Source organism: Saccoglossus kowalevskii, chromosome 21 (assembly GCF_978046115.1).
Source record: "Saccoglossus kowalevskii chromosome 21, keSacKowa6.1, whole genome shotgun sequence".
Taxonomy (NCBI): Eukaryota; Metazoa; Hemichordata; class Enteropneusta; family Harrimaniidae; genus Saccoglossus; species Saccoglossus kowalevskii.
In genome coordinates this window covers 2,338,274-2,364,532 of record NC_140661.1, presented here as the reverse complement: position 1 = coordinate 2,364,532, position 26,259 = coordinate 2,338,274, and the positions used below count along the sequence as shown (strand labels likewise).

General features: G+C 36.3%; 2 protein-coding genes across 2 annotated transcripts in view; one reads left to right on the top strand and one right to left on the bottom strand.

Moving 5' to 3' along the window:
* The window catches only part of LOC100374023 (D-ribitol-5-phosphate cytidylyltransferase-like), a 57,276-nt gene extending 40,330 nt beyond the window's left edge, over positions 1-16,946 (top strand). The window contains exons 7-9 of the mRNA XM_085495207.1: positions 11,051-11,116; positions 14,732-14,956; positions 16,743-16,946. Of these exons, the coding sequence (XP_085351333.1) occupies positions 11,051-11,116; positions 14,732-14,956; positions 16,743-16,850 (399 nt within the window). The 3' untranslated portion in view covers positions 16,851-16,946. The remainder of the gene's footprint in view (positions 1-11,050; positions 11,117-14,731; positions 14,957-16,742) is intronic.
* Positions 16,947-22,175: 5,229 nt separating this feature from the next.
* LOC100373571 (uncharacterized) lies at positions 22,176-26,020 on the bottom strand. The gene is made up of 4 exons (XM_002736021.4): positions 25,882-26,020; positions 24,143-24,330; positions 23,924-24,058; positions 22,176-22,903 (listed from the first exon to the last, which is right to left on the bottom strand). Exons 1-4 carry the CDS (start codon positions 25,901-25,903, stop codon positions 22,775-22,777), a joined length of 474 nt encoding a protein of 157 aa, XP_002736067.1. The 5' UTR covers positions 25,904-26,020; the 3' UTR covers positions 22,176-22,774.
* Positions 26,021-26,259: the final 239 nt, after the last annotated feature.

Here is a 26,259-nt window from a genome sequence, read left to right as displayed (position 1 = left end):
CTTCCAACAGAATTGTTTCATCAGATAAAGTATTTCTCAACCCAATATGTTTTCCTCATCGCTCAGAAAATGCCTTCCAAAACAACTGAACAAGAGAACACCTTATCATACATAAGGTGCATAATTGTTTCCACTTCCCCTTTACAAAATGTACACATTTTAGATTGTTGGCAAATCTGGGGCAAAATTTTATTTAGTTTTACATTTACCGGTATCATTATTAAGTGGTGGATCATTTTCCATTGAAATTTCCTCAATTTAGTATCTATTGTTATTTTGAATGGTAATTTGTAGATAGTTTCCCAGCAATTCCAAAATGACCTTCTCCGAGTGTGGGGGGAATAAAGCTATGTGAAACAATACCCTTAACAACTTGCTTTGCTGTACATTGATTTAAGTGAATATGTAAATCAACAAACTTCACCCCAATCATCTGTTCCTGTCCCACAATATCAAAATATTTCATTTCCGCACCTCTCTTTAACCCTGAAGGTACTGATGATATAATTCTGTACCATTTCAAAAACATGTGCTTTAGGACAACTTTGTTCATCATTTATTTCCAATCCAATATAAAACCCCTATTACTAAAAAGTTGCCCCACATAGTGAATCCCCACATCATCAAATTCTTTGTAATAAAAACTTTTATCAGCCATCAAAAGGTTTTTGTTATTCCATATTATTTGATTCAGGAGATGCACTTCAGGGGAGTAGTCCCTCACTGACTGCCTGGTTTTCAGCATACTGTGGTGGAAGCTGTTAAGTTCTAACAGCAACATATTAATGTCAAAATTTTTTTTCAAAAGTAGTTCAATATTTCCCACTTTCACCAAATTATTTTTCAAAAACCATTTCCATGAACAAGGTGTGGTTTCATCAAAATAGCGGCACATCCAGTTTATACGTTGAGCTTTATGAATTAAAAATACATCTGGGACATTTAAACCTCCTTTTTCAATACCACCAATTGCTGTCCTCCTGGCAATCCTATCAGGACCTCCCCACAAAAAAACAAAAATGAGTTTGTTAATTTTCTTCAAAACTTCAATAGTAGGCTCAGTCATATTTAACTTATATAACACTCTGGAACTACCCAAGGCTTTAATAATTTGCACTTGACCTGACTGGCTTAAATTTGCACTTGAACTGACTGGCTTAAATTTGCACTTGAACTGACTGGCTTAAATTTGCACTTGAACTGACTGGCTTAAATTTGCACTTGACCTGACTGGCTTAAATTTGCACTTGAACTGACTGGCTTAAATTTGCACTTGACCTGACTGGCTTAAATTTGCACTTGACCTGACTGGCTTAAATTTGCACTTGACCTGACTGGCTTAAATTTACACTTGACCTGACTGGCTTAAATTTAATTGATAACTTCAAATGGGGAAGCCCAATTCATCCTGGATGTAATTTTTTTTATCGTACGGGATGCAGATTCCCAAAATTTTAATGGGAGTGTTAGGCCAACTAAGACGTAGGGGTTTATCTTTTCTATGTTTTCATTTCCCAACCACATTGCTTCACTTTTCAATTTATTTACTGCTAAACCTGAGATTATTTGAAAGTGTTTAAGTTTCTCAAAAAGCCGATGACAAGATGGTACATCCCTTAAAAAGCAAGTAAGGTCATCTGCATACGCAGCTCCCTTAACCCCCCCCCCCCGTCCACTTCCAACCCTTTAATATTCGGATCATCACGCATTGAACTCGTACAAATTTCTAAGGCCAAAATAAAAAGCATGGGTGATATGGGATCCCCTTGCCTCACAACTCTGTGAAGTGGGAAATAGCCAGTGCTTGTACCCTTGTGCATGACACGACTAGAAATATTTTTGTTACAGTACTTTGACTTTCTGAATGAAGTCAGTTCCAAAATTGAAGGCTGTCAGCACTTTGTATAAAAAATCCCATTCAACTATGTTAAATGCTTTTTCTATATCAATATTCAATAAAATGCCCGGTATTTTTTGTTTATCTGAATAATCTAGAATGTTTTCAACCAATCTCACCCCATCCCCAATGAATCGGTTTTTCACAAAGGCCGACTGTTTTTCATGTATGAGTGAAGGAAGAATTTTTTCCTATCGCTTGGCCAGGCATTTTGTACCAATCTTGTAGTCTGCATTCAGCAATGAGATTGGTCGCCAATTTTTCAAAAATCTCCTGTCTTTTCCTTTCCTTTCTTTTCTTTTCCAATAAAGTGATTACCCCTTGTTGTTGTGTTGGGGATAGCTGGCCCTTCTCAAAAGCAGTATTCAATGAATTAACCACAAAGTTTCCAATATGACCCCAAAAACACTTGTAGAAGTCAATCTGCATTCCATCATTTTCTGGCGTTTTATTTACAGGAAATATCTTGATTGCTTCATGGACTTCCTCGTAAGTAATACAACCCTCACAAACTGCTGCTTGGTCCTTTAAAAGTTTTTTGATGTTAGGGGTTCTGAGAAATGATGCCTGACAAGCAGTAAAGTTGTCCATGTAAGTGTCCAGCCCTGAGTATAGCTTAGTATAAAATGATTTAATATCCTTCTGTGATGTGATTGCTGAACCATCTGTTTTTATTAACTTAGTTATTTGTGATCTTTTATTGTTAATTTTTTCCAATTGCAAAAAATATTTAGTATTTCCCCCCCCCCCCATTTCCACCCAATTTGCCCTGGATCTTATTATTGCACCATCCGTAACTTTATCATACTCCTCCCGCAGTTCCTGCTTGATTTTGTCATGCTGCTGCACTCCATTTTCAGTTGGATTTTCCCCAATTTGTGATTCAATATTTGCCAGCTTTTTTTCCAGATTTTGAATTTTTTGTTTCCTAGCTTTAATTTTTTTTTACTGTACTGTATGGTAGTTTTTTTAATACAGTATTTCAGCCAATCCCATAAAGACCTCAATTAACTTGATATAGTCAGAGTCCCTCAACAAACTAGCGTTCAACTTCCAGTAGGAAGGCACTTTGGTTGTTTCTTCATATTGAATATTTAAACTAACTGCAGAGTGGTTGGACAAGACACAGGGAACAATAGAAGACTTCTAAATGCAACCCATAAGGGCATTATTAATAATAAAATATTCCAAATGGCTCTGCACTATTTGTGGGTGAAAGCGTTTCCAAGTGAAAGCAATTTTGTTTGGATGGAGTGCCCTCCACACATCAGTTAAGTCCAAAGCCTCCATGAATTCAACTAGTAGATTGTTTTATTAGCGCCATGGCTGAGGGTTTTCTCCTTTCCTATCCTTATTGATATAAAGTACCAAATTATGGTCACCACCCCATAACAAACACACTTCTAGGTCTGACATACCGCCTTGGTTAAGTAACTTTTTTAAATATATAGTGTGCTCTTTTTCCAAAGTGGGGGCATAGGAATTAACAAACACACTTCTAGGTCTGACATACCGCCTTGGTTAAGTAACTTTTTTAAATATACAGCGTGCTCTTTTTCCAAAGTGGGGGCATAGGAATTAACAAACACACTTCTAGGTCTGACATACCGCCTTGGTTAAGTAACTTTTTTAAATATATAGTGTGCTCTTTTTCCAAAGTGGGGGCATAGGAATTAACAAACACACTTCTAGGTCTGACATACCACCTTGGTTAAGTAACTTTTTCCAAAGTGGGGGCATAGGAATTAACAAACACACTTCTAGGTCTGACATACCACCTTGGTTAAGTAACTTTTTTAAATATATAGTGTGCTCTTTTTCCAAAGTGGGGGCATAGGAATTAACAAACACACTTCTAGGTCTGACATACCACCTTGGTTAAGTAACTTTTTTAAATATATAGCGTGCTCTTTTTCCAAAGTGGGGGCATAGGAATTAACAAACACACTTCTAGGTCTGACATACCACCTTGGTTAAGTAACTTTTTTAAATATATAGCGTGCTCTTTTTCCAAAGTGGGGGCATAGGAATTAACAAACACACTTCTAGGTCTGACATACCGCCTTGGTTAAGTAACTTTTTCCAAAGTGGGGGCATAGGAATTAACAAACACACTTCTAGGTCTGACATACCGCCTTGGTTAAGTAACTTTTTCCAAAGTGGGGGCATAGGAATTAACAAACACACTTCTAGGTCTGACATACCGCCTTGGTTAAGTAACTTTTTCCAAAGTGGGGGCATAGGAATTAACAAACACACTTCTAGGTCTGACATACCGCCTTGGTTAAGTAACTTTTTCCAAAGTGGGGGCATAGGAATTAACAAACACACTTCTAGGTCTGACATACCGCCTTGGTTAAGTAACTTTTTCCAAAGTGGGGGCATAGGAATTAACAAACACACTTCTAGGTCTGACATACCGCCTTGGTTAAGTAACTTTTTCCAAAGTGGGGGCATAGGAATTAACAAACACACTTCTAGGTCTGACATACCGCCTTGGTTAAGTAACTTTTTCCAAAGTGGGGGCATAGGAATTAACAAACACACTTCTAGGTCTGACATACCGCCTTGGTTAAGTAACTTTTTCCAAAGTGGGGGCATAGGAATTAACAAACACACTTCTAGGTCTGACATACCGCCTTGGTTAAGTAACTTTTTCCAAAGTGGGGGCATAGGAATTAACAAACACACTTCTAGGTCTGACATACCGCCTTGGTTAAGTAACTTTTTCCAAAGTGGGGGCATAGGAATTAACAAACACACTTCTAGGTCTGACATACCGCCTTGGTTAAGTAACTTTTTCCAAAGTGGGGGCATAGGAATTAACAAACACACTTCTAGGTCTGACATACCGCCTTGGTTAAATAACTTTTTCCAAAGTGGGGGCATAGGAATTAACAAACACACTTCTAGGTCTGACATACCGCCTTGGTTAAGTAACTTTTTCCAAAGTGGGGGCATAGGAATTAACAAACACACTTCTAGGTCTGACATACCGCCTTGGTTAAGTAACTTTTTCCAAAGTGGGGGCATAGGAATTAACAAACACACTTCTAGGTCTGACATACCGCCTTGGTTAAGTAACTTTTTCCAAAGTGGGGGCATAGGAATTAACAAACACACTTCTAGGTCTGACATACCGCCTTGGTTAAGTAACTTTTTCCAAAGTGGGGGCATAGGAATTAACAAACACACTTCTAGGTCTGACATACCGCCTTGGTTAAGTAACTTTTTCCAAAGTGGGGGCATAGGAATTAACAAACACACTTCTAGGTCTGACATACCGCCTTGGTTAAGTAACTTTTTCCAAAGTGGGGGCATAGGAATTAACAAACACACTTCTAGGTCTGACATACCGCCTTGGTTAAGTAACTTTTTCCAAAGTGGGGGCATAGGAATTAACAAACACACTTCTAGGTCTGACATACCGCCTTGGTTAAGTAACTTTTTCCAAAGTGGGGGCATAGGAATTAACAAACACACTTCTAGGTCTGACATACCACCTTGGTTAAGTAACTTTTTCCAAAGTGGGGGCATAGGAATTAACAAACACACTTCTAGGTCTGACATACCGCCTTGGTTAAGTAACTTTTTCCAAAGTGGGGGCATAGGAATTAACAAACACACTTCTAGGTCTGACATACCGCCTTGGTTAAGTAACTTTTTCCAAAGTGGGGGCATAGGAATTAACAAACACACTTCTAGGTCTGACATACCGCCTTGGTTAAGTAACTTTTTCCAAAGTGGGGGCATAGGAATTAACAAACACACTTCTAGGTCTGACATACCGCCTTGGTTAAGTAACTTTTTCCAAAGTGGGGGCATAGGAATTAACAAACACACTTCTAGGTCTGACATACCGCCTTGGTTAAGTAACTTTTTCCAAAGTGGGGGCATAGGAATTAACAAACACACTTCTAGGTCTGACATACCGCCTTGGTTAAGTAACTTTTTCCAAAGTGGGGGCATAGGAATTAACAAACACACTTCTAGGTCTGACATACCGCCTTGGTTAAGTAACTTTTTCCAAAGTGGGGGCATAGGAATTAACAAACACACTTCTAGGTCTGACATACCGCCTTGGTTAAGTAACTTTTTCCAAAGTGGGGGCATAGGAATTAACAAACACACTTCTAGGTCTGACATACCGCCTTGGTTAAGTAACTTTTTCCAAAGTGGGGGCATAGGAATTAACAAACACACTTCTAGGTCTGACATACCGCCTTGGTTAAGTAACTTTTTCCAAAGTGGGGGCATAGGAATTAACAAACACACTTCTAGGTCTGACATACCGCCTTGGTTAAGTAACTTTTTCCAAAGTGGGGGCATAGGAATTAACAAACACACTTCTAGGTCTGACATACCGCCTTGGTTAAGTAACTTTTTCCAAAGTGGGGGCATAGGAATTAACAAACACACTTCTAGGTCTGACATACCACCTTGGTTAAGTAACTTTTTCCAAAGTGGGGGCATAGGAATTAACAAACACACTTCTAGGTCTGACATACCGCCTTGGTTAAGTAACTTTTTCCAAAGTGGGGGCATAGGAATTAACAAACACACTTCTAGGTCTGACATACCGCCTTGGTTAAGTAACTTTTTCCAAAGTGGGGGCATAGGAATTAACAAACACACTTCTAGGTCTGACATACCGCCTTGGTTAAGTAACTTTTTCCAAAGTGGGGGCATAGGAATTAACAAACACACTTCTAGGTCTGACATACCGCCTTGGTTAAGTAACTTTTTCCAAAGTGGGGGCATAGGAATTAACAAACACACTTCTAGGTCTGACATACCGCCTTGGTTAAGTAACTTTTTCCAAAGTGGGGGCATAGGAATTAACAAACACACTTCTAGGTCTGACATACCGCCTTGGTTAAGTAACTTTTTCCAAAGTGGGGGCATAGGAATTAACAAACACACTTCTAGGTCTGACATACCGCCTTGGTTAAGTAACTTTTTCCAAAGTGGGGGCATAGGAATTTATAAGAAAAAAATGTTTACCATATAATGTGACATCCAGGATCTGATACCGACCGTCTGGGTCAGAGGTCACCTTCTGAATCTCATAGTCAATGTTTTTAAAAATTGCTGTTGATGAACCATGGTTGAACAACAAATTTCCCCGCAATTGGCTCTGCCATTCACTTTCACACTGTACTATGCTATAGGTTTCTTGCAACATTATGATATCGCTGCTCTTTTTAGCCAGCCAATTAAAAACTTGCTTACACTTTCTGAATTGGCTAATTCCCCTAACATTCAAAGTCAAAATTTTAATTTCTGACTACTGCATAACTGTTGTATTTATATGCACATTTGGACTAAGTTTTTTGAGAAACTAACAAAATAAAAAAACAAAAAACAAAGAAAACAAGAAAATAGAAAAAACCCATACCCATTGCCCGGCAGGCTCCCTCTAAAAACTACCAACCCCAAAAGACTAAACTCAAGTCTGCCATCACCGATGCACACGAACGCTACAGCCACCCCTTTGAACTAACCTTCTATATCTAATAATTCACCCTCCCAAATTTCCCCAGTGTCATAATTGTCCGGATCACAATCAGTCAATTTTTTCTTCTATCCACTCGGCGTTATCACATGGTTTTCCATCAATGTAGAGTCGCCCGTTCTGAAATCTTGGTCTTCTGCCTTCCCGCCATATTTTTTGCATGATTGGAATCATGCTTCTCTTTCTTCTGTAGTCTTTGTCACAGAGATCTTTTTTTAAGTATATTTCAGTTCCGTTCAGTATTTTCCTGAATGTGGACAGTAGATAAATCTTGCAATTATGGCCCGAGTATGATTACTTTTCGGGGGTCCCCAAGGATCTGATGTGTGTTTTCCACGGTCTTGGGATCTATACCAAATTTGTCACTCACCATTTCCCTCACAGTGCTCCGAGCATTTTCTTGTTCTTTCTCCTTGATTTCATAAAATCTCAAACTGAAACTTCTGGAATTTCTTTCGTTTCTAAGACTTGATTCTTTTGTATGTTTATTATCAGTTTCTAGAATTTTTTTTTCAAGTGGTCAATTTCCTGGGCATTTTCCCGTCCGGTGTTCGCATTGTATTTTACCATTACCTCCAGTTCACTGCACTTCTTCTCCACCTCTCCCATTCGTATTAAAATTCCTGCTATATCCCTGAAACCTGCCTCTGTGCTTTGTTTTAGATCAGTGATCAGTTTAGTGATAGTCTTCAGAGAATAGCTTGAGACTTGATCATTTTCGGAGCCCGATTCTTCACCATCCCCCTTTTTGGCCTCCTTCGTGCTTGTCTTCGAAGCCATGTAGGCTTCCATAAGTTTCTTTTCCTTGGTTTCTTTTTCCTTCAGTTTTTTCACTTTTTCCTTTGTATTCTTTGATGACATTTTGTCAGCGTGTTCTCTGTATCTTTACACTTCTATCTTCTATGTTTCCAGTGGAGGGCGTCTTCTATTCCTTCAGAAACTTTTTAACAAAGTGGGGCCGATCACCGTTCCTCAACACTGTTGGTCACTTGACTCTCTCTGACAGTTTTTCTTTGTTTTCATGGAGGTGATAACAGCGCATTTGTTTTGGCGCGCGACTGACAAGTATTGTGAAAACAGGAAATCAACAACAGAATTAACACCTGCCGATAAAATGATAACATCTATATGATAAACAACTGGGTGGGCCATGCAAATTACATTTCCCATGATGCACTGGTACAATCCCTGGGATTGTGGAGTCGCGCTTTGATTTTATCTATCTCAAACAAATGTGGTGATTACTACATCTGCATGTAGACAAAACACCTAAGTGGGAAGTAAGGGTGATATCAATTTAATAAGAAAATTCATTTTAATTTATGCGCATGTTGAAAGTTTTATTTGTACAATTGTACTTCCCATTACATGATGACATCACAACATCTCTTGCTAAGCTCCCCAGCTTCACAAGTGCATAAAATAGAAAATACTGATTGCAGTTTTCACACCATCTTTAGGGGCCCAAGCCTGTAGGGCGTGGCCCCTATTCTTATTGTTCGGTTTTTTCTTCTTCATCTTCTTTCTTCTTTCTTTCTTCCGTAACTTTTTTCGTCAAGCCGTTTGAGAAAACCGCTGAACGGAATGGTCTGATAATGCTCTATACTGATAGTCCCTAATGTGAACTGGTGCAACATGCTTTCAGAATTTTGATTGGCCAATTAGTTTGGCAGCCATATTGGATTGAAATAAAACCGGAAGTGGCTGTTTGACCACTTTCTGAGGGTCTAGGCGTCTAGATTTTTTTATGGTGTATAGTTCAACTCATGTGTAATAAATATCAGAAATAAAAACTTTAGCGGTCATGTGACTTTTCCCGCCATTTTGTTTTTCCTAAAAACGGCAAAAAACACTTCAAAATCTTCTTCTTCAGAACCGCCAAGTAAAATGTTCTCGTATTCAGTACTTAGCTTCTACATATGGAGCAGATTTAGATTTGAGAAATTCGTTATGATTGGTCACGTGGTTTGGCCGCCATTTTGGATTTGTTCTCAACAGGAAGTAGTTTTTCACTCATGCCACACGTGAGCGATTATTTTCAATATTGCTGCATGGCATCTCTATATCAATCTCTTTCAGAAACCTATAAAAGATTTCAGATCAGTCACATGGTTTCGCCGCCATCTTGGATTTTGAGGAAAATTGACCAAAAGTTTGGGCATTTGTTTCTCAGAGGTGATTCAACGAATCTACTAGATGTTTTTATATTTACCATGCCTGGCCTCAACTCCATATGGAAAAAATAATATATTTTCGATAAGTCACGTGGTTTGGCCGCCATCTTGGATTTTGTGAAAATTGAAATTATGCAACTACATGTTTTGTATTAGTCCGATTGGAATACAATTTTGTACGTGTATTCTACTCTTTAGATACATTCTTTCCCCTTAATGGCACATGGCTAGGTCATGTGGCTACGCGCCCATGGGGTGGGGGCTTCTAACCTCATTAATATGCATAGCTGCTATATCTCAAGCACTGTTGAAGTTAGGAAGATGATTCCTGTGTTATCATGACAACAGTGAACAAGCAATTTCATTAAAATAACAGATTACCATATATGGTCATGTGAACTCATTAATATGCATAACTGTTATATCTCAAGCACTGTTGCAGGTAGGAAGATGATTCCTGTGTTATCATGACAACAGTGAACCTGAGATTTCATTAAAATAACATATGACCATATATGGTCATGTGAACTCATTAATATGCATAACTGTTATATCTCAAACACTGTTGCAGGTAGGAAGATGAAACCTGTGTTATTATGATGATGTTAAACAAGAGATTTGAATAAAATAACAGATGACCATATATGGTCATGTGAGCTCATTAATATGCATAATCGTTGTATCTCAAACACTTTTGCAGTTAGGAAGATGAATCCTGTGTTATTATGACAACAATGAACAAGAGATTTGATTAAAACAACAGATGACCATTTATGGACATGTGAACTCATTAATATTCATAACATTAATATCTCAAATAAATATATGGAACCAACTGCATGGGGTGGGGGCTTCTAACCTCATTAATAATCATAACTGTTATAACTCAAGCACTGTTGTAGTTAAGAATGATGAATCCTGTGTTATTATGACAACGTTAAACAAGAGATTTGATTAAAATAACAGATGACCATATATTAATAACCTTTATATCTCAAATAAATATATGGAACCAACTGCATTTCGACCTCATGGTACTAATCATTCAAACTAATTGTGTATCATGTGTATCATTTGACATTATTTATGGCATGTATACTTGGGCCCCTGTGATGCTGCTTGCAGCTTTAATTCTCTTTCTCTTTGTAAATTAAATTTCAAGTACGACTGAGATACAAGTTTAAAGTTTTTTGGAGGTATACTGTAAGTTATTTTGGAATTGTTAGTTTTTGTCAGCGGTAACATGATTGTAGAATGAAAGATGTCAGAGGAGTTAATTTCAAACAAAAAGACTTAAAATGCACAAACCTGAGTAAATGGATCTTGTGAATCTGGTTTTGTTTCTTGTCAATAAGAAGAAACATCAAATCGGATTGATAGCATGGTTGAATTGCTAGAGAGAAATAAAAAGTTCCACTTATTGAGAGGTCCGGTATTATTTATGGATTTCTTTGTTTTTTTCAGATAGTGAGTGTTTGCAGCAATCTATCAGATGTCTCCAGTGCAGTCAATGCCATTGTACTTGACCTAGTAAGTATCATCACCACAAACCAGAGCATGTCAACTAATTAATATTTAATTATAAAATGTAATTATAAAGTGTGATTATTGTAGTTTTGATTTTAGGCTCTTTGGGCACATCAGAGACATGCTCTAGGTATGAATAACAAAATGCTTAATATAGTAAATCAAATTTGTGGTTATTGTTTATTTGTAAAATTATCTTACTTTTGTTTTACAGCCGTTCTGAGAATTATTCGGCCAGTCAGTTAGCAAAATGACTTGCAACTTTGCAAAACACTTTGGTCTTTGCCCAATCTAGACTTGTCGGTGCAACTTTATTGATGGGTGCATGGTTTGGGATTATTATTTCATAGGGGTTGTCGATGAATAGGGATGAATTGCAAGTATTATCTAGCATGCGTTTACAGCAACCATTGGGTGTTGCTTAAATTTGACGAGAATGTCAATCTCTCGCTCATTTTAGTCAGTTGTACCTGTTACAAAAATGGACTAGACATAATAACGGTCGTTATACCCCGTCATTTTCAAACTGCAGTTGAAAAAGTGATTCGCTTGAAGAAAGCACTTTTGATTTGACAAAGTTCATCAAACCGTTATAAACAAGTTTTCCGTTTGTGTATCCTTGACGTACTCTCCCACCTCGGTATAAAATCGGAATTTGAAACATAATGCACCAGTAATGTAAAAACAACTTTTAGTTTGACCCAAAACTGGTGCGAAACTGCAGCACGTCCAATGCTAAGAAACTTTACTTTGAGCCTTCACGCCAATGGCGAGTTCATTAGTAACTACTCAACACTCAGGAGTTGTTTTGTGAATTGCGCTATGTCAAGTGAACTCAGATGGTTATAACAATTTAAAATAACAATTTGAATGCATATACAACATAAAACCTGTTAATGTATGGTAACCAACGTGTGTTGTTTTGAAAACAGCGTTTTACTCTCATCTAGCAAGATAATGGAATGATCCCAATTGTGGGCGTGCCAACGTCGCCATCAAGTCTAGATTAGACCCAAGTGTTTTGCAAAGTTCCAAGATATATTGCTAACTGACTGTCTGAATAATTTTCTAAACGGCTGTAATGTCTTGAATGAATGATCATAACAGCAAAAAAATGCTGTTATCGATAATCCATGGTGATGAAACTGAGGGTGCAAAACTTATGAAATGGATCTATTGGTATTGTATTCGTCATGTGCTTCACTTTCAAAAAATATGAGTCAACCTTTTTGGGGGATTTTTGTCTAAATATTTTAAAATACTAATAAAAAAAATTGATAAATCTAGCGAATTTAAAACAAAATTAAAGCCATGTCGATCTACTTGTAATATTGTAAATTATATTAATGTACATCTGACACACATAAGTTACAGTGTGCCGTAATTTTGTGGTATTGCACTGGGTATTTTCATCCTACCATATTAGGAAACACGAATTCCAAATATGGAACGATTACACACGTACGCATCCTCTAATAAAAATAAACAAACATGGCTGCCCCCAGGGTTTGACCCGATCCCACACAAAGTTCGCTAAATATGTTCTAAACTACTTGGGTTTCGGCATTCCCATGATGTATTCCTGGGAGGAAAAGTGTAAATGTATAAAAGTAACGTTATTATGAGGACAGTATGTGGTCGCATTGACCTCCGCTGCGTGTCAGTCGATACTCCTGTTGTACTGTCTTTGTGCATACTTTGCAGTACCTCGTAATAACCTCATATTATTACATATGTACTGCAGTTTATTTTGATTCGTCCCTGAAATCAAAATCGGTATTTCCACAACCCATATGCAAATGAGGTCAGAGAGCAAACAAAGTAGTCCCTTCAGGAGTACAGTTTTTCGGAATAAACAATATTTAGAAGTACGATATTTTCCCCTTGGGGTACATGAATATACTTGCCGAGTGACATGAAATTTGAACAACAGTAATGGTACTTTTAGGCAGTCACTTATTTTGGCCCAAACTAATTTGCATATCACCCATGCAATAATGTTTTCGGTATTTTCACGGTCGATATGCAAATGAACATGGTATTTTCATTGGCTACCGAACTATTTTTATTTTGTAAACACATTTTCGTCTGCTATTTTTATCCAGTTCAAATCGTTCAACAACATTTTTGGCATGTCAGGTGTATATCACATGGAATACTACGATTGGGAGAACTTAATGTATGTTGATCACCTGGAAACTGAGTTTTATAAACCTTGAAGGGCTCTCAGAAGATCCACCAGCAGTAAAATCAGCGATTACTATGCAGCTGCAACCATCAGCATCAAGATACCAGGTTTCTGCTGGCGACGTTGCGGCGTTACTCAGTTCCAAATAAAAATTACCAACGCCAAAAGAGCAACATTTTAACCGGTAATCAAGACTCAGTCAATCCACGACCAGCAAGCAACATCGCACACGAAGGTGTAGCGTGCAGCCACAGTCCCTCAACGAAGGACTGTGGTGCAGCTAAGCGACAACCGCTGTCGACGAAAGTCATCCCGTCTGTGGAGTACCGCAGTTGCACGGCATGTTTGCCAATGCACAATTCTGTGGCGGAACTTTTAACTTCAACATAAACTGTGTATCATAGTCGTCCAGTTCAAGTTCTGGTTCTGCGTGGTCCCAACTAAACGTCAACGAGTTATTTATTCGGACAGGGACTCAGATTAGACGTCTGATTATTTTAATTTCAAACAAACAGTGACACGCGTTCTCCGGGCGCGTTCTACACTGACACGCGCTGCTAGGGCGTAACACTTATATTGGAACATATTAATAATGGGCAATGGGGTTCCCCGACCTAAATTCCATCCCGGTTTGCACGTTCTTTCTTTAATACGAAATAATCAAGTATGGAACATATGTAATAATAACAGAACCCCACACCCTCCCCGTGGCTTTCGTTGCGTATGGAAGTTATTTTCACTCGAGATGCGGTGTATTCTGCTGTACTTTCACTCGCTTCGCTCGTGAAAGTACGGCCGCAGGATACACCGCATCACTCGTGAAAATAACTTCCATACGCAACGAAAGCCACGGGGAGGGTGTGGGGTTCTGTCATATTATAAAATGAATCTTTCAAAATACCGATCATCAGCCATCAAAATATTTAATAATGAACGGCTCGAAAGCTTCACATTGTCTGTATCTGTAATGCTTGTCAAAGCCTTCAAATGATAAAACAACAGCGACCATTCACTTATGTGTTGTACTAAGTCATTAATGTATAATTAGAACTTGCGATGATGTGACCATATAATTTCTAGGTTGGTCAATTTGAATTTTACCAGTCATTTTGATTTATAAATATTTATAATACCCCCAGCTTTATGTCTTTCACTGTATGTCCTGTAACCTGTAAAAGTTTGAAGAGTTTTGAGTACAATTGATGGTATCAATAATCCATGTAAATTGGTTAATGAGCATTAAAAAAGGACTTCTCTGGCCAATGAAAACTTATGAGTTCCTTCCGGGTTAAGGTTATATAAATTTCTATAAAAAAAAATACATTCATGGCATTTTGAAATTCCATGTATTATGTTTTATAAATGTAGTATTGGAATTAACATACCTGCTTCACAGTATATCAATAGCAATATTTTCTGGTTGTTTTCAGTTCACATTACCAAGTCAAAATAGTCATTGTCTTGTTAAAGAAACTTACAAGAAACTACAAAATCAGTGTAAAAATGGTGGATCACTTGTTGTCATGGCTCAACATGGTAACGGAGATGATGTATTGCAGCAATACCAGCTTTATCACAGTATGTGCAAAAAGTTGGCCACCGAGGGCATAGTTCATGGTGTTTGTATCAATACAGTATTTATAACAACACAACAGGTAACTATCTGATTTATTCATAGCTTCTGTGTTTCATACCAAAGACTCGTATCATGCACCTTTCTCAGTGTCTGCCTGACAGAAATTTACTCCTCAATGTGTCAAACTTTGACAAAAACAAAACCTATTATGATTGTTTTGAGAGTGGAGATATTTCGTGTGATATGTTTTTTTTACATATAAATGCATTTAATATAATAATTTAGCGAGGGAACTGATTCGCTAATTCAAGATGTCGCTCATGACCATATTATCAATTCAAAATGGCCACCAAACAAAGAAATCAACAATGACAAGAGAGATTTGCTAAATCAACATTTCGCTATTACATCATTTTACCACAATTCGCTAAAATTGCATGCCGCTTTTTCAACATGTTTTACAGTATATTGGCATAGGTACACGCAATCTTATGCTCATACAAATAATCTGAAACATTAGATTCTATTTACAAACAGTGAAATTTCACTGGGAATATTTTTTTGACCTTTTTGTCACCAATTCACACAATAAAACAGAACTAATTTTTGACTCCCATATATGAAGCACACGAGAGTCTTTGAGGTTAGTGCTTCTGTGTGTGTTTGTTCCACTGATATTTCAAGAACCAATCAACAGATTTTCAGTGAAACTTGGTACATATATGCTCTGGGATAATGTGCAGACCTGATTAGTTTTTGGTTGAAATCCATGCATAATAATTACCTAATTTGCATAATAATTAGCCAATTTTAGGTACTGTTTCTCAAGAATCATTCAACAGATTTCAATGATTACAGTAAGACATATTTTGCATGTAAAAAACACAATATTTGCTTTATGTGTATTGTAGATGTGTTTCTAAAATAGTAAATACAGTATTCCTTATTTGTACTTCATGTCTAAAATACCTTAAATTCTGGCGCCCACAGGATTAGCCTTTTCACCACCAATTCCCTCTTTTATCACAAATTCATAAAATAGTCCTGTTTTTTGTCTGCACTCTCCTTCAGAAGATTGTGACAATAATAGCCAATTTTTTTAGTTTAAACTGAAAATTTACTCAAATTTTGTTTGTTGGCTTCAAAATTAGGGTTCATTTCCAGCAATATTGAAGAATTGGATGCTTACAGATGGATTTTGTTCAAAGTTGGTACATACATTGGACATTATAGAACTGACTGGCGGCCATCCTGCTTTTTGACCATACTACTATATCTCCAAGGCTTATGAACCATTTTCATTCATATTTGGCTCATATGTCATACGTATAGGAATACATATCCATGTCAGTCTGTTCCATAATCAGATCAAAGATGGCTAACTGGCATCCATCTTAATTTTTTGGGAATGTGAAGTCTTGGACGGAATTTGTCAGTATTCGAATGTTTCAAATGTTGAGATACATGCCCATGATGAGTCATTTCATGTTTTGTATGTCTTCACATGAGCCTGGACATATGAAATTTAGTTTGGATACAAAAAATGCTTAATTTCTGACCATATATTGTGATTTTGGAGAGATGCTGAATTGTTCGAGTAACGGATATCGAGTTACAAACATCAAGTTACGAAAACATCGAGTTACAAAAATGACCACACCCACTTTAGCAAAACCATATCTAAATTGTAACTTGATGTCCAATTAACAATTAACAGAACTTTGAGTTACAGGAAACATAAATTTTTTGTTTTGTTTAACGTTCAAATTTAATAACTCTTGTTCCGTCATCATAGCAGCTCTTCATCACTAGAGGGTGCCAGGTAAAAAGGTGTATTAATACCATTTGTTTTTATTCTTTCTCAGGATTATGCAGATGATCGCAGTTTACTCTGTAAAGTTGTGACCATGGTGACAGACTTGATCTTTCACAGAAATCTTGTATTTAGTGGACAGGTTTTCCAGCTTCCCTGAATGGTTCTCCAAACTCAACTCTAGAGCACAGTTACATCGCATATATTTTTATAGCTACTTGTATTTATTTCAACAATTAAATTATATTAACATAAACTGTCTACCACTGCCTGACCATCATGTAAGCCAGTATTTGAATTCTGACTCAAAAAATGCAAGTGAATCAACATAACTACCAGTAGACATGGAAGTCCATCGTTTACTGTTTAGTAAAGTTGTTAAAATTAATCGTGTCAATCTATCTCAGACCTGCTAGTTTCAGCTGTGATTGGTGGATGGATTGAAAATCTTCATTCACTTACCAAATATGGAGGCGTATGTTGCAATCATTTTTGATAACCGTAAATTTGTGGAAAATTTCAATCTTTCCTGAAGCCTAAATTTGAGTTTAGGTTTCTTGTAGTTACTGACGACTTTTCAAGAGTACAACATTTATTGTGACTAGCATCAATGGGTAAACTCTGTTTCAACAATGTGCTATTATCCTAGTAAAAAGTGTTAAATCTTTAGACAAAGCTCAATTAATCTTTTGAAAACTACTAATTTCTTTATTAAAAAATAATCATGCTGTTTTCCCGACTAAAATCAATGCCAAAATATTTTACTACAACATCAGTAGATTTCTTTTGTGTAGTATTCACCATTCAGTGATGTCGCTGAACCCTCATTAACATATTTAAATGAGCTATGATAATTTGAACATGTTGCACCATCCAGCACTCTGATTGGTTAATAATCAACTTGACCTATGAGGTCAAGGAACACAGTTTCAGGGCAACTTGTGTATTGAAAAAACATGGCATATATTGTATCGCAGCAAGTGTTTTCCTGCAACGAGTAACATTTGCTTACAAAGAAACTGAGTAGAATTTCATAACAATCCAATCAATTGATTTTTTGTACTTTATTATAATCATGACTGAGTAAGAATCAACAATTTCAACACTTTGAATATAAGTAAATCTATTTATTCACTTAACATCCACTGGAATGGTTGATATTGTATACAAGCTGGTAGGCTGGTTGGCGATCCGTTCCGCTCAAAAAGCAAGCAACATGTTTTCGGCTGTTGTCATGGTAGGACATAAACGTGAAGCTAACATCGGTTTATAACTAAAACCGAATCACGTGTACAAAGTTCGCAAAAAATTATTCAGTCTTTAGAAGTTACTTTATTTTATTGTTAGGACGTATTCTGTTGTTAAATTTATTATTTCCAATATTTTCTAGATTGAAGGCAGCATTTACAGTTCGTTCAAAGTTGCGTTGATAGAGTGTAACAATGTTGGCGCCAGTGATCTCTTACCAGTGCGCAACGTAGCCAAAATAAAAAGCATGATCATTTGAACACTGCTATTACAAGACTGTAGGAGGTAATAAATTTGGAGTGAAAGTGTTCAAAATCAGTTTTTAGTCCCCGTTCGGACGAAGTACGAAAACAGGGACTTATAATTCGGTCTCCGTTCGGAGTTGTATCTTAGAATCCCTTGGACCCATTCCATTCATTCTTTGCATGTGCCTAGTACTTTACGTGGGACATATGCACATGCAGTGGTTTAGCGATCCGATTTAAAATGGCCGACTGGCAGCCATCTTGTTGTTTGAAAATGTTGTATTTTGGACATTCTTTGTCAGTTTTCATTCAAACTTGGTACATAGATTATACATGTTAGGATACATGTCCATGACAATTTATTGCGCAATTGGATCAAAGATGATTTTTTTTCCCATTAGTGACAATACTGTCAAGTATGGACAAAATCAGCCAAGTCAAAACAAATCACAGAGCAGTTAAAAGCCGTTGCTGGTGTTAAGTTACCTCAAATTTCAGGTCAATTTTCTCTGTAATGACATAAAAAAACTGTAAATTTATGCCCACACTCAAGCTGAGTAGAATGAGCTACGCCCGTGCTTTTTAATCGTAGAAATGTAGGGTGAGATACATTTGGTGCAAATGTATTAAACAATTAGTTGTTTGGCTGTTGCCATAGAAATGGTTGGCCAGAATTTGTTTTTTGATTTTAAAACCTTACTAGAGTGAAGGTGTGACTTGCCTGCCAAGTTTGAACAAAATCGGCTCAGCCAAAAAAGCCATTCCTGGTGAACAGTTACCATAACTTTTGGGTCAAATTTCTCAGTAATGAAAAAAGATATCAAAAATTCTAATAGTAACTTTGTGCCCACACTCAAGCTGATTTAAATGAGCTATGTCTGAGGTGTTTTATTTTAAATTTGTAGGAGATACATTTGGCGTGAAGCTATCCAAAAAAATATACATAAAAACACTGGAAATCACATACACAGACCACACACACACACACACACACAAACCTACAAAAGTCATTTTAAGGGCAAACCTAGCAGAGCGGATCTTCAGCAATGTACAAAAAAACAAGACAAAGCCAAAAAAAAAAAATTACAAAGAAACAAGCGACCTGATGGTCAAAATAGCATTGCTGTCCTACAAAAACATTCTGGTAGCCAAGTCAAGGAATGCACATCCATATAAAAGACAAAACGTGGTTAACCAACAACCTAACTTCATACATGTTCACAAAAATTATGTACACTTCAAATATCAATGCAGTAGGGCTTGTAGTTTCCAAGAAGTTGTTGAAAATATCATTTTGTATCAAAAATAGAGAATTAGTGTTACCACCATAAAAATAAACAAATCGAAAAAAAAGATTATTAATGACATTGTCACGTTCCTCAGGTATCTTTATATTGAACAGCTCCACTCTGTCTATGACAGTGGAACTAAAAACAAAACAATTAAGTTGCAGAAAATCCAAGAATTTTGGAAGGTCATAAAGTGACATGACCAGAATGCGCTACCATGATCTAAGCAATTTTGCATCAGTGTTTGTTTTATTTGAAAGTTCTTTTAGACTACATGTGCATGTATACTTTTCGTTTCTAACAAAATTAAAACAAATGCATATTAGATAAAAAATCAGTGTTTCTTTAAGTAGAAATACCAATATTTTTTTTCAACAGTTTGTGACGTCTTTCATTTTTCCCCTGTGCCTAAATTAGAGAGTTTACAGTAATGGTAAATACATAGCCAGCATAAAAGGTACATTTCTACAGCATTTTGTTTTGTATATGCTTGTGTACACTCGTGTTTCACAATAACAATGTAGCGGGGTACAGCATTGTACAAGAAGACAGCTTTGATTGGTGGAGAGGCTCGGCGATACACCTGGGCATAATGAATTGTGTAAAATAAAACATTTAGTAACCCCACACTAATATGTGAAACATTGCCACAAAAATACAAGAAAGTTTGCCCAAATCATGCAGAACACATTCAGGTTCCATTTGAGGTGTGGATGAAAAGTAAAAACTACATGTTCAGATAGATTTATTTTCACTGAATAAAATTTTTTTTTTTACAAGATACTTGGACATTATTAAGAATACAAGTATAAATACAAACCGCAAGAATTGCCCTCCTTTTTATTTCATGGTTTAATAATTTAGTACTAAGTTCAACACAGGATAATGTAAACATGACATTACAAATATTACATCAATGAAAGTAGAGCTGTCTGTTACTAAAAAATTGGATAATTTTAAAGATTAGAAACAAAAAATTGGGAGGGGGGGGGGCCTTGTGTGTGAACATGGATGGCTAGCCTGAGATGAACACAGTGAAATTCCATGAAGTATGTTAAGAGATCGAATGAGGGTTTATCTTCCAATTGTTGATTTCGTTCACTGGTGAAAATCATGGCAAATGATCTATGATGTAATTTCCTGTAAAGTTCACAGGTTATATACAATGTTGAATCCCAGTCTGTAATAACATCAATAATGAAAGAATCAACAGATTCATAGTACCATTATTCAGTATACAGGTTTATACAGACTTAAAATAAAAACAAAAATGATATTACTCTGAGACAAACTGGAGAGCTTACATATTCAATGAAATCTTGTAAATATCATTACATATTTGTCATGCCTCCCACAACAAAGTATCAAAAATGAGTGAAAAGGCTGTTCACACATCACAATTGTTTTTCAACGTGCAGTAGTCATTCCAAGTACTGCTTGAATCAAAAGATTGCTTTCACAAATCTAAAACACAACTCAAAATTCCTTTGACATGTTTTACATTTGAAGTTTATTTCTGTTATATACAAATATAAAAGAAAATTTTCTCAATAGAAAAATAATAAAAATCGCCAAACAAGTGCAGTTAGGTATATTTTTACATGCATTGTGTGCATGCAATATTGCAGATGCACAATTCATATCAAATACTTTATTTAGCTGAACAAGACCTTTTGGGTGTTTTTCACTGACTTTTGATGAGTTGAATGCAAAATATAGGAAAAAAAGGTATATATGCTGGATTTTATTTTTAATGAATCATCCCTTCAGCAAAAATAAAGTATTTTAAAGTAGTGTATATTAAGCACAAAAAGAATCCCAGAATTGAAAGCTTTTTAAAATGCTACTGAACCCCCCCCAATAACGCCACATAACGACAAATCATAATTACACCAGTCTCCCTAGTATACAGCACAATGACATCAGTACTCCCTAGAATAACTCAAAATACAATTCACACTCCCTAGTATACTCACAATGACATCAGTACCCCCTAGTATAATTCACAATGACATCAGTACCCCCTAGTATAATTCACAATGACATCAGTACCCCCTAGTATAATTCACAATACAATTCACACATATGTACAATTAAAACCCTGAATCAATTAGACATGTTTTATATTCTAGTTGGTGGGCTCCTGTACAGACTAATGTTATGATAGGATGGAATGAGAAAATAATACAACATTACTTGCATGTATTGTATAATTATTGGAGAAACAGCTATAGAAATATATTAATATCTCAGAATCCAAACACTTGCATGCCAAGCTCTGACCGTCGCATAATACTTGAACAAACTATGGTACATGCATCTCTGGTAATAATATAACTGACACACTATATGCATCTTGGAAGAGTTTTTTTCCCAACAATGTTTTTTGAAGGTCCGTCACCAACCAATTGAATAAATAAATAGATTGTCGTTTTAATTTTGTTAGGGACAATTTTCTATGATTTTCACCAGGGTACTGAAGACACAGAGTTACAATAACTTTCACAAAACATTGTCCTTGTGACATCCTAGCAGTGAAAAATAAATGGTTTACAGCATAGATGTCCATAGGGATATGCAACACTAGTTACAATTAATACTACGACCATTTGGGGGGTTCATGGATTGTCAGGCATCACATCATAATCTTCTCATAATTTTCTTTTTGATACACACTGAATATGCAGACAAAAAGTCATGAGCTTGTTTACATATCACTGACATTTAATTTCACTATTTTGATGTATTGAGCATATTTACAGAGGGCAGGGAAACAATGATTCTACATGTTTCCACTGATTTAAATCTGTGGATTTTACTTATCAGCAAAAATAGCAAAATTATAACCCAGTGAATTTATACAGTACCAAAATTTTGCTCTATTAGAAGCACAGACTGTGCAAACAGTAAGTTTTGGTGCAATTTAAGTACCGGTACACCAAAAACAAATTGAACCATGTATGTTATTTATTCAACTGGTTGTTTACAAAAACATACTGTACTTGCTTCTAACAGACAAAATTTGATATGTATACAAACAGAACGAAGTGCTAAAACAGATTAATCACATTTAACCATGAAACTGTCTATTTCAATTTTAAGACTGATGATTATGGCACATTTCAATATTGATTCTTTATGTGACATACACACTTTTTGGACAACATGAATTGTTTACCTCCAATGTGTGTAGCATGACGACCAATGCCTGATAAAGAAGTCTAAAGTTATATATTTTTCAGGTTCAAGATAGGATACAATGTAAATGCCAGAGAGGAGATGATTTTCATAACCATGTTCGACTACCACCATACAGAACCACCATCTGAACCTCCACTCATCCAGTTTCCTTGGCGTTGTCCCAGCTGCACATTTTGTCCTTGTGATTGCGCCATTTGTGCGGCATTTGGTGCTACTCCTGGTGGTGGTGGCTGCAATAATAACATTCTCGTACATTACACATTTTTACCTTACCTAATAACTGAACACAGAGGGCACTCTTCATTTTAAAATCTATAATAGATCTCTATATCAGTTGTCAAAAGCACTATAACTTACAATAATGCCAACTTGTCTATCTATTTGAATGTGTTCACGATAAATAAATAAGAATTGTGCAGTTTATTACTTTGAACACTTGACTAAATTTTAGCACTATCACGAAATAATATATATTTTTGATCTAATCTGTAAACAAATTGTGTCAATTTGGTCAAAAATTAACAATAAACTTATACAAAAATGTAAATGCTCCACCTAAATTTACAGGGTCAACAATACTGAGAAAAACAAAATATGTGTGAGAAACGCCAGGAAGTTGACGCAGCTAGCAGAATCCTATTCGTTGTAAGACTTTGCTCTACTGGATCTAATAACAGCTGTATTCCAGTGAAGTCAAAGCATATATACAAGGCAGAATTTGATATGTCGAAACAACCTGTCAATAAACAAGCTGCTTTCTGATTGGTCTGTCTTTTAGGTATTTAGGTTGGGCAGCAAATCAGGTACAATCTTATAAGTAGCTTTGCATTGATCTACACTGGAATATGTACACAGTAGTTAAAAATTATTCTTTACAAGAATAGTTGTTAAGAAACAAAAGAATTATTAAGTAATAATAGCTTATTAATGTTAGTGAGCAAAAGAATACATGCACAAGGGAGTGCTTTTCTAGGTTAGAACCAGGATGACCCGCCACTAGATAAACCTTTCTTCTTGCCCGCAACTACTCTATCTCCTCGCATTGCCGCAATCTGAGCAGCATTGGGTGCAACACCAGGAGGTGGTGGCTATAACAAAAAACATGCAAAGAAAAATAAAATGTGAAAAGAAGATATTTAAAGTAGTTAAAAAAAGTAGTTAACAAAAGAAAATAAAGAAGACAAGACTACTACAGTATTAGAATCTTAGTCTAGAAAGAGACCTAAGTAAGGATAATGAAGAATACTTACAGGGATATTGACAGATGATCCCACACCGAATCGTGCACCTGCATCAAATGCATTTGGCACCACAACAGTTGAGTTTGGTGCAGGGTATGGCTGTTGTTGATATGGTTGCTGATGGGGGTAGCCACCCATTTGTCCCTGTCAAAATATAAATCACAACCATATGGTTACATTTTGAATGCATATACGAAAACTGAAACGTTCAATTGAATCTTGACTTACATATTGTTGTTGTTGTGGTGGTGTATATGGTGGTGGTGGTTCCTGTGGGAAGCCTCCTGCGGGTTGTTGTTGTTGTGGCATTGCATACATTGGATACTGTCCTGTTCCTGTGGGGTATGCAGGAGCTGCTGGATAAACTTGATATGGTTGATGTGGCTGTTGCTGCTGCTGTTGAGGAGGATATTGACCTAAACACAAACAATAATACAAAAAATGATTAAACTTAACTGTATTAAATCACAGGAACTGAGTTCCTACTACAGAAAATGTCATGAAACCACTCTTATATCAAGCTTTACAGTCAAACTATTTTCATTTTGTTAATAGGGTGTTAGCCAAGTTTGTGTCTCAAATTTCTTGAATAAACATTATTATTATACATCTGTCACCATAATGCCATAAGTTACAGCGTGCCGTAATTTTGCAATTTTGCAGTATTTTACAGAGTATCATCTTCATCCTACCATAATAAGGAAATGCGATACCCCTGTTGTACTGTCTTGTGCATACTTTGAGGTATCCTCGTAATAACCTCATATTATTGCAAATTTTATTTACTGCAGATCTAATTGGTAGATTTTAATAACTTGTTTGAAACTTTTTATTACCTATATATTCATTGCTAAGAACTGAAAGAAATGTTATTTTTTCTAAAGACAAATTTTGTTGTTATCTGCAGCCTTACTGGGCAACCAAATTGTGTATGTGTGGACATGGTAGCATGCTACTTACAATGTGTGTGAACGAAATGACATGTTTTTACAGAAACAAAACTATACTGCTTAACATACAGTCACACGTTTTGTTTTTAGCTTTATTCCCTTCTACATGTGTAGAAACCAAAAAATAATTGTCAATTTTTGTTAACATTGTAATGAAGCAATATTCTATTCTATTCTACAGCTGAACAGTGATGACCAGTTATTTCTTTTTTTAGTAATATTCGTTCGAGATGGCTTTCATTTACTCATTTCATTCATGTGTGTTGTCAGTACATGCAAACAGCATTACTGTGGTGTTAATAGTGAATCCATTGCCGTTATTGTCACTGTTACGGTGCCAATAGTGGATACATTTATATATATATATTACCGTTATATGCACCTGTAGTGCTCACACCTTGGGTCTATTTCTGTTATAATAAACATCGCTGTGATGCAAATAATCATTCCCTAGTAATTTGTTGGGTACCCGACAGAAAAATTGACCTAAAAACAAACCGGCAGACAAAGTGTCTGTAGGGTAGGGTTTTAAGCGCGGATGTACGCTATTGCGCAAGTCGCTATGCGAATTTTCAAAATAGTATGTTTTATTACTATGTTTCGCCCATCCACTGGGCAGTAGGGCATATATGGTCGCGATGCTGGTGGCTAAAAATAATGGAAATATTCCAACAGACTAGTATTTCAATCAAAGGTCACGCGAAAAATCACGCTCAAAGTACAATGGCGTCTTTGTATAAACAACTAAGGGACCCGAGTTCGCCAAACGACGGATCATGCGATTTGAAAATCACCATAGGTTTAGCTAGATCGACAACGGCGCATGTACTTTTATATATAACAATAATCTATCAAATAAATTCGGTCTTAATGTTACTACAATAAAGGAATTGTCAACATAGTGTATGCACAATTTCCTTTGAGAAAAAAAACACACAACTTAGCTAGCCAAAATAAGCAATCTGGACAGCGTTAATAAATGTCGTTCTTCATTTATGTGCATTTCATTCATCTTACCTTGCTTTTCGTTGTTAGACATTTTGAACTTGTTTGGTCTCCAAAGACTCGGTAAACTGTGTTGAAATTCAAACAATATACAGACTTTTAAAAGACGATCTTAGCCGATGTCATGTCAACACGGAAGCATTTACTCAGGTTCACGTGATCTATGACGTCGCATGGAGTGTACCATTCAAAATAGGGGTGTCGAAACGTAACAGTGTTAAACAGATGAATAATGATAATTTATAGTTGGACGTTATAATCGCGGGGTTATATTCAACAAAGTACGATTTATACGTTTTAATGGATAGTTATTTTCAATTTTCTACAAAAATCTTATCATTGAAAAGAGTCACTGGAACTATGTGGAAACCGGTATTTGCCCCCCCCGCT

Excerpts from the sequence above, each read along its gene's own strand:
- LOC100373571 (XM_002736021.4), bottom strand. The coding sequence starts at position 25,903 with ATGTCTAACAACGAAAAGCAAG. Across the intron at positions 24,331-25,881 it reads GTCTAACAACGAAAAGCAAG|GTCAATATCCTCCTCAACAG; the intron begins GTAAGATGAATG and ends GTTTGTGTTTAG. Across the intron at positions 24,059-24,142 it reads CACCACAACAACAACAATAT|GGACAAATGGGTGGCTACCC; the intron begins GTAAGTCAAGAT and ends ATATTTTGACAG.